Here is a 9,244-nt window from a genome sequence, read left to right as displayed (position 1 = left end):
TCCGGGGCCATCCTTGAGGCCAGGCTCACAGGTTTGTAGCCACTGCGTAGCACCCTGCAGCATTTGGGTTTGCCCCTCCAGCTCCCGCTCAGGCAGGCCTGATCTCAAATCCCGTCTCCACCTTCATTCACACGTTTGACAAATGTTTGCTGAGCACGTGCCCTGTGCCGACACTGTCCTCGATGCTGGGGGTACAGGAGTGGTCCCTGCTTCATGGAGCGCAGAGTTTGGTGAAGGAGGAGGCATTTATGAAAAAATTGCCCAAGAAGACTGGCAGACGCTGCTGGTCCCTCACTCCATCCCCTCAGCGCTCACCTTTGCGGTACACACAATAGCATCCTAAGATTCTTCACCTGAGGGCCTCTAGTGGTCAGTGCTTGGGGCAAGCTGGAAGTGCCAGGGAGTTAACATGCCCAGGAGCAGCCCTCAACCCCTGATCAATGGGAATCAGAAGAAAATCTCCAGCTTCCTCACCCTGTCAAGTGGGAGACTGAGGACTCTTCTACAGTTTCTCAAGGAAACCCTGCTCACTAATGCATCTACATTCACTTCCTTCCCTTTCCCGAATCCCTCCCCCACTCCGAGACCATTGTTTCCTGGGATCACCCTCCAAGTAAACCACTCGCACTCAAGTCCTCGTCTTGGGCTCTGGTACTGGGGGAACCAGCCTAAGACAGATACAATTACAAACTGTGATAGCTGCAAGGAAGGAGCGAGACGCAGTGCCACATCCCAACAAAGTGCTGTCTGAAATGACAGCTGAGGAGGAGGAGGAGTTACCTAGTGTGAATCATCAGGAGTCAGCAGAGCAAATAGATATCGCTCTAGGAATGTTAAGTGGAAAAGTTAATTTAACATAACAGGGCTGGCGTTCAGCTAGTTGCACTGCTGTGGCCTCACGTGTTTGTCAGAATCCATCCATTCTGATTGGACGTGCGCCCTGATTGGCTGATGCCTGTCGTACCAGTTGTTGAATATCTTGAATATCACTCTTGGAATAAAGTGCTTATGAAATTGTCAGAGCTTGGGGAGCAGTCCTGCAGAAAAATACCACAGAAGTGCCCTGCCGGGGAAGCTGTTTCCCAGTTTTCTAATCAGGAAACTGGGAAATGAGGAGGCTGCCATTGGAATCATCAAGTTAAGAAACCACTACTTGGGGACTTCCGTCGTGGTCCAATGGTTAAGAATCCACCTTCCAATGCAGGGGACGCAGGTTCGATCCCTTGTCGGGGATCCCACATGCTGTGGGGCAACTAAGCCCGTGAGCCGCAACTAGAGAGCCAGTGTGCCGCAACGAAGATCCCCGCATGCCGCAACTAAGACCTGACACAGCCAAATAAATAAATAAATAAATATTTTTTAAAAAAAGAACCCACTACTTAGAATACTATTCAACAATCAAAAAGAACAAAGTAACAAAACATGTTACATCATGGATGAACTTCAAAAACATTATACCAACTGGCAAAAGCCAGGCATAAGAGACCACGTATTATAGATTCTATTAGTATAAAATACCCAGAAAAGGCAAATTGATATTTGAGAGAGAAGGTATATTAGTAGTTGCCTGGGGCTGAGAGTGGGGAGAGAGATTAATTGTAAATGGACCCAGGGATTTTATTGGGAGTCTGAAAATGTTCTAAAACTGATTTATGCTGATGGTTGTACCACTAGGTAAATTTACTAAAAATCATTGGATTGTATTCCTGCAATGAATAAATCTTATGATATGTAAAATATACCCCCAATAAAGTTGTTTAAAAGAGAAAAGAACATACTACCATAGCTATGAAGCTGGCCAGAAAGCCACTATCAACAACTGTCTCTAGATACGTAAGAGCTGGAGTTTGGACGGCAGGAAGCTGCTGCAGAAACAAATCATTATCACCTTGCTTTCCAGCAGGAATCGTCAAAGTGGCCTTCCCAATCTCACACAGGAGCTCACTGTGCTTCCAAAACTCTAGCTGCAAGGGAGTCTTGGAAATGCAGTTTTTGCTTTCCAACCTCCACAGTTCAGGAAGCACCCTAGGAGGTGACCCGGGGTATGTGAGGAGTAGGAGAAAAGGAGGCTCCAGACAGAGGGAACAACATGGACAAAGGCCCTGAGGTGTGTTCAGGAAACAGAATGGGCAGGCCATGGTAAGGAGTTTGGATTTTATTCTAGGTGAGATGGAAGCTGCTGACAGGTCTTAAGCAGGGTGGTTGCCATGGTCAGATCCGCTTCCCTCTGGCTGCTGTGTGGAAAATGGGCTTGGGGGACAGGAGTGGAAGCCAGAGGCCAGCAAATGATGGTGGCCAGGATCCGGGTGGTGGCAGAGGAACTGGGAGAAAATGGGTGGACTTGAGATATATCTAGGAGGTAAAATTTATAGGACACGGTAAAAATTGGATGCTAGGGGAGGGGAGGCATAGAGACAACCTCCAAGTTTCAGACTCATGAGCTGAGAAAAGTCACCTTACTTCTCTCTTAGTTTCCTTTTCTCTGAACTGGAGTTGACTATGATGAGTGATTAATTCATTCAACAGATATTTACAAATTACCTACTATGTGCTGGGCAGTGGGATTAAAGTGTTTTTCCCGATGTCTGGCCCCAGAGTAAGTACTTAGGAAAATTTTCCTTTTTCTTTCATCCTTCAGAGCTCACCTCAAGTGTCCCTTCCCCCTGGAAGGCTTCCCTGATTCCACCCCAAACTGCACTGCTTTCTCACACTTCTAAGGGTTGGCAATCAGGGCTAGAAGATAGGGTGAAGGAGGAAAGGGATGGGCTAAAACACCACAGATTTCCAGTGTTAACAACTCTAAGAACACTGACTTCTTCCCACTGAGCCTTTGTTCATGCTCTTTCCTTCTGCCTGAAATATCGTATCTCTTATTTATCCTTTGACTCAGCTTGGATGCTTCCTCTTCCAGGAAGCCTGCTTTGCCCAGCCAGACCAATTTGTTCTGCCATCTGTGTCTACCTTGCATACTTTGCTAACTACGAAGTGGTTGTCTGTCTCCCCACTGGATGGGGAGCCCCTTAAGGGCTGGGAGTCAGTCTAGGAAACTAAAATGGAAGTGACCTGAAGCTTTCATCATCCATTCAACAAATATATATTGAGCACCGACTTCATGACAGGCCCTTATTTAGGCAGCTTTGATAAAAGCAGACACATATGAGAAGGGAAAGATGGGAAGGATTTCAGTGAAGAGAGAACAAGGTGGGAGGCATCTGTGTTAGTCAGAATTGGCTAAGTTTTGCTGTGGTAACAAAGAAACCCTGACATCTCAGTGACTTAATACAACACAAGTTTATTTCTTCCATGTGAGAAGTCTGATCTAACTTCCATCTGGTGACGCCAGGGCTCAGAATCCCTCCCTCCCATGCTCTGCTGTCTCAACCGGTAGCCTCCCAGGCTTCCTTGGCAGGAAGAAAAGGGTTAAGGGGCTCTAACTGCCACAGCCCCAGACTGACACTCCAGCTCACAGCCCATTGGCCAGGACTAGTCATATGACTCCATGCCAACTGCAAGGGAGCCTGGGAAATGTAGGGAAGCACATGCAGCATCTCTGCCACAGCATCCTAGGCCAAGCAAAAGGCATGTGTGTGAGAGGGGGAAGGACAGAGGTATTTGGGGAGCAGCATGCAGACTTTCTTAAGGATAAAGCCCCAGTGCCTGACAAGAACTCGCAATAAAGCCCCCATGTCTGGGTTTTTACTTTTTTTCTTTTTTGTGTATGTGATTGGAGAATGAATGAAGGAAGGAACAAGTGTGTCTGCAAGACTCAGTTTTGAGTCTCTTCTGGTCTTGGAGCACTAGAGCTAAAGATGCCATTTATAAGGGTTTACTTGGTGCTAGGCACTATGCTTGGAGCTGGACACCTACTGCTCCATCTCATTTACTCCTTAGAACAACTCCGAGAAAGGTGTGGGGATTACTGTGCCCATTTTACAGATGGGAAGACTGAGGTTCAAATTGGTTTAATCATTTGTCTAGGACTGAAGCCAATGCCCAGACCCTTTCCATCATGCTGCACTGGTCTGATCACTCTCAGGGGCAGAGGGGAAACGTTAAATGGCTGGGGGAGTGGGCTTCTCACTCTTCAAATGGTCCCATATCTGAGGAGGTAACAACAGCAGCCACACCAAGCAAGTTTGGAAGGAGGAGAGGGTCGGGTGTATTCTTGGGCAAGTACTTCACTCCTCCACACTCAACTGCAACTCAACTTCAAAAGGACATGACAGCCAGCCTTTTGGGGTGGCCATGGGATTGGATGAGAAAGTGTCTGTAAGCACTGAGCATTCAGGAAGTGCTCTGTAAGTGGCCCATGTTACCTGTATTAGGGTGTCCGCCTTCAGGGGGAGTCTGTGAGCAGAGGGTTTCCTGCTAGGGCCGTGATTGCCTTGATGGTGCCAGTGAAGAAAGCCAGAGGGCCTAGAGGAAAGGCCAGCTCTACCTTCAGGCACCTCGGGGCACCTAACCTCTGTGCTGGGTCCCTCATCAGAAAATAGAAATACCCATCAAATGCTCAATTTTTTAGCAGGCTTCTGAGAATATTAATGGAGATGGTGGGTGTGAGTGTATTTTATAGGCCCCGAGTCTCCCTCTAACCCCACCTCACCTGAACTGCGGTTCCCTGAGGAGAGGAGCAGAGTCTCAGACTCTCTTCCAGCCCCTCCTCTCCCTCCCCAAGAAGGTGACCAAAAGCTATTTGCAGAAAAGCCAAATAGCCCATCTGCCCACCAAAAAGAGGGTGTCCAATGCAGAGTCTAAGGCCCGAGGCAATTTCAGAGTTTGAGTCAGAGGTAGCGAAGTGGAAACGAGTGAGCCAAACTCAGCCTCAGACAAGTCGCTTAACCTTTCCGTACCTTGGTTTCCCTGTTAGGACATTTGGCATAATCATAGTAATGCCTAGGATTATTGTGAGGAGTAGAAGAATTAATATATGTAAAGTGCATAAGAACTGCCTGACACATAATAAGTGTTGGCTATATGTTACTATTATTATTATTATCTGATTCACCGGATGTCAAAGATTCTGGATTCACGTGTCTTCAGATGGCCTCTTCATGTTAGCCCAAGTCTCCACCACTCCCTCTTGTCCTACACCCAGCCTGCCTCCCTGCCTGGCCCCAGAAGGTCCCTGGTTTGAGTCGCCAACCACAGCCTGTTCCTTTGTCCTCATTGTGCCTGCCAGATAACACAGGCTGTTGGTTCCTGCCACAGAACAATGACGATTACAAACCTGAGCCAGACCAGCCCTCTAACAATCAGGCAAACTCAAGGCAGGGTCCTGAGCTGCCTCACACGCCCATGGCTCCACCTCAGCTAGCTGTGCGTCCTCCGGCAAGCCCTTCCTCACCTCCAGGCCTCAGTCTCCCCTGGTGTCAAATGGGCTCCAGAGCTCCAGTCCACCTCCCAGGCTTGTTCTGAGACGGGTTCAGTGAAGGGGACCTTTCACCCCGCCAAGGTCCCTGATTCCCTTCTCAGCAGAGCTGGGGAGCTCTCAGCCTGTCCCCTCTCAATGCTGAAAAGAGAAATCCCACACCAGCTGAGACAGAACTGCGACGAACCGAGATTATCCAGGTGCAGGTTTTATTATCATTGATAGGGGAAAGGTGCCTAGAGGGTTACATACAAGCCGTGACTTCCAAGGTGATGTTTACAAATTCCTGCACATGTTTATTACCACAGCCACCACACAGCACAGCAGCACCTACAATGCTTCCCCCAAGCAGAACACAGCTGTGGGTCAGGGCTCTTCCCACCCACAAAAGGATGCCTAAGAAGAGGAGGAGACCCGGGTACTGGGGGTGAAGTTTACACATGGCAAACCCTGACCCATGGGCAAGGGATGCAAGCTGGATTTGGACATCATGGCTTCAATCCCACCCACCCTCACTGCCTGTTCACACCAGAGGCACCCTGCCCCACTCTGGGGATGCCTTAGAAGACACAGCAGGGTCATCTTAGCCAGGGCTAGGGAGGGGAGCAGGCCTGCAGGGGCATGGGGGGAGAGGGACTCTGGGATCTGCCCCCTTGCCAGTGGCGCAAAGTAGGGTAATATGGGGTTTTAACTCATAGGCTGGCTTTCTCACATCCCTGAAGTAGGCGGGCGAGGCCAGGGGTTTGATGTGTTTGTATACCACGGGCTCAGATGTATGGTCAGGCATCTAAGGAGGAGGGAAAAAGGGGGTCACAAAGGGGTAGGGCATACAGGGCTCAAGACATTCTTAGACCCCAAATTGATTTTACAGGAAACGGGGCTCACTCCTCCAGGGGTTCCCTGGCCTAGGCTGATCGCCGCCCAGGGTGCTGCCGCTTCTCTTCAGCCCCCTGGCCCCTGCTCAGGTCATCCAGGAGGCCCAGCAGAAGGCTGGCTTGACCACAGGATCCCCGGGGCCCACATGGGCTTCCCAGGGCCCTCTTTCCCGGATGCTGGCGTTTCTCAGGCATCAGCTCTCCCTCCTCCTCCTCCTCTTCCCAGCTGCTTTGGGCCTGGGGATCCACCAGCCGTCTGCCTGGGTGCTGCCTCTTGGTGAAAGTGTACCCAAGCCAGGAGGAGCGCCGGCCAGGGTGCTGCCGCTTCTGCTGGCTTACATCCTCTGACCACGCAGCCACATCCTCCTGCCGGCCAGTGTGCTGCCGTTTGTGGGGTCCCACGGCCCCTCCTTCTTCCTCTTCCTCTTCAACTCCCTCTTCTAACTCCTCCTCCCTTTTGCCTGGATGCTGACGCTTGGAGAGCCAATGGGGTTGAAAGATCTGGGACTCTGGGGAAGGAAAGAGGCCAGTGAGGGACCCCCTGACCCCTAGGTGCCCACTTCAGCCTTCCTCCCAGTCAAGGCAGATCCCCACAGCACTCACCCAGATTCATGGCCTTGCACCTGCCTCTCAGGTCTCACAGACACATAGACACTCACACAGATGGTCAAGGGCATGGCCTCTGGTTCCAGTCTCAGCTCTGCCACTCCCTAGCTGTGTGACCGTAAGCAACTCACTTAACTTCTTTGAGCCTCAGTTTTCTTCTGTGTAAAATGGGGTGTGCGAGGGTAATAACAGTACCTATCTGATGCTTAGGAAGATCCTATCGTGTGATAAGGTGTTTGAAGTGCTTAGAACAGTGCCAGGCATAGTAGGTAGTAATTAACACTGTCACATACAAAAAGACTCTCTCTCCCTGGCACAGAATCTTTTCCACTGAAGGTCTGCCCTCTGAAATATTCCCGAAACTGCGATGGAAAAGGAGTCTGGTCCCAGGAAAGGGTCAACTCACCACCTGCCGAGGGTGTGGCCAGTGGGAGTTTCTGAGCTTCTGAAAGGCAAGAGGCTGAATGACCAAGTCGCTCCCTCCCCTTTGCGGCGGAGTTTCCCCTAAACCTCTTGGGCGTCCTCCTCTCAACACGCAGCCCCACACAATCTTGCCCCTCACCTGATTCGCTATCTTTCTGGTCCTCTCGGAGTCGCTGGAGGTCTTCCCGGAGGAGGAGGAGGGGCTCCGCCTGCCGCAGCAGGTCGTCCAGGCCCAGTTGCTCGGCGGCTATAGCCGCCTCCTGCTGGGCCACCTCCGGCTGTGCGCGGACACCGGTCAGGGTCAGGGTCAAAACCATGGCAAGCAGAAACCAAGGGCCGGACATCGTGGCGCCTGGGGTAGGGAGGACAGGGAGAGAGCATAGGTGCGCCGCGCTCCCCTCCCAGCCCATTCTATCGCCCGTTTTCCCGTCCTACCGGAACCCCGAGGCCAGGGGGAACCAACCGTTCAAACACCCTTCCGGAGCAGGACCACCTGCCACCTTAGGGCGGGGCGGGGACAGCCGGAGGGTCTCCCTCGGGTCCTGGGCGTCCTCACCCGTAGGGATGCTTGGAGAGCCTGCCCGCGCCCAGTTCTGCCTGCGCGAGCCTGGAAGCCGTGGGAGCCCCATCGCCACCGCCACTTCTCAAGGCTGCGCGGAGCTGGGGCTGACTCTCCAGGAGTGGAAGCACCAAGATTGCAGCGCGGGCCCGACGGCCAGGATGCTAATTGCAGCGTTGCAGGCTAAAATTCTCCCCAAGTTTCCCAGCGCAACGCTCTCATTCCAACACTCCTTCTACAACGTTCTGACTGCAACGCGGACTCTATTTCTAATGCTAAGATTCTATGGCTAGGCTACGAATCTAATTCTAACGCTAAAATCCTAATTTCAACGTTAATTCCACTGCTAAAATCCTATTTTAGCGCTGAGAGTGAGATTCTAAGGCTGAGATTCGATTCCACCGCGAAAATTCTGTTTCTAACGTGCGGATTCGTCCGGATTCGAATTCTAACTCCCAAGATCTCCCGCCGATGTCCTGCCCAGCTGGCCCCCCGGCAGGGGTAGGATGCGAACCTTCCCACGACGCGCTGCGCGAGCGCTGCAGAGGCCGGGACGTGCGTGCCCACCCGGGAGGGACCGCCACCACTGCGCCCGCGCCGTGCCTCCGTCGGGCCCCGGCCTGAGCTGTGGAAGAGCCGGGGGTATGAGCGCAGCGCCCCTCCTGGGCGCGCTCCGGGCTCGAAAGCCGCCGCTTTCCGTGGGGGCGCACCCGAAGGCGGGCGGAGGGCCCCCTTTCCAGGGCTCCAGACGCGGCCTGTGGGGGAGAAGGGACAGAGGTGGTTACCTGCCCGGCGCGAGCTCCGCGGACTGGTCCGGGATCCTGGGCTCCGATCCGGAGTTTTGCGGTCTGGAGTGGGCGGGTCAGGAGTCGGGGAACGCTCGCAGGACCCGGGACGCCGGCTGCCAGCTTCTCGGCGGGGCTGCCGCTTATATCTGCGCGAGGCGGCGGCGCGGGTGAGGTCAGCGGGGAGGGGTCGCGGCCGCCGGGAAGGGACGCTGACGGCAGCCGGCCCCGTGGGTACCCCGCCTGCCCGCCTGCCCGCCTGCCCGCCAGCTCCGCCGGAAATATGGGGCGGGGACGGCGGGGGCGGCGGAGGGTGGGAGGGGGAGCGAGGAGGCATAAGCGGCAGAATAGGGGGCTGGTGCCGGGTGGTTTCTGCACCCAGCTTCGAAGGTCTTCGAGAACACTCGTGTAGGGGAGAAAGAGAGAGTTGCTGAGAGAATCACACAATTACAAAGGTGCACACAGGAGAAAATCGGAGATAGATAGAGACAGAGACTGAGAGATGCATACAGAGAGAGATACAGAGCAGTCATACACCAGAGAGACCGAAAGACACAGAGACAGGACGGGAGGTGGCGAAGGGAGGGAGAGTAAGGGAGAGACTGAGAAGGGAAGAAAGTGGACAAGT

General features: G+C 52.9%; 1 protein-coding gene across 1 annotated transcript; it reads right to left on the bottom strand.

Annotated features, from left to right (window-relative positions):
- Positions 1-5,560: 5,560 nt before the first annotated feature.
- Positions 5,561-8,852, bottom strand: TRH (thyrotropin releasing hormone). The gene is made up of 3 exons (XM_059937737.1): positions 8,617-8,852; positions 7,412-7,624; positions 5,561-6,752 (listed from the first exon to the last, which is right to left on the bottom strand). Exons 2-3 carry the CDS (start codon positions 7,614-7,616, stop codon positions 6,274-6,276), a joined length of 684 nt encoding a protein of 227 aa, XP_059793720.1. The 5' UTR covers positions 7,617-7,624; positions 8,617-8,852; the 3' UTR covers positions 5,561-6,273.
- Between the last annotated feature and the right edge of the window lie 392 nt (positions 8,853-9,244).

This window comes from Balaenoptera ricei, chromosome 11 (assembly GCF_028023285.1).
Source record: "Balaenoptera ricei isolate mBalRic1 chromosome 11, mBalRic1.hap2, whole genome shotgun sequence".
NCBI classification, from domain to species: domain Eukaryota; kingdom Metazoa; phylum Chordata; class Mammalia; order Artiodactyla; family Balaenopteridae; genus Balaenoptera; species Balaenoptera ricei.
The sequence above is the reverse complement of the archived record's forward strand: the minus strand, read 5'-3'. Positions and strand labels throughout refer to the sequence as shown.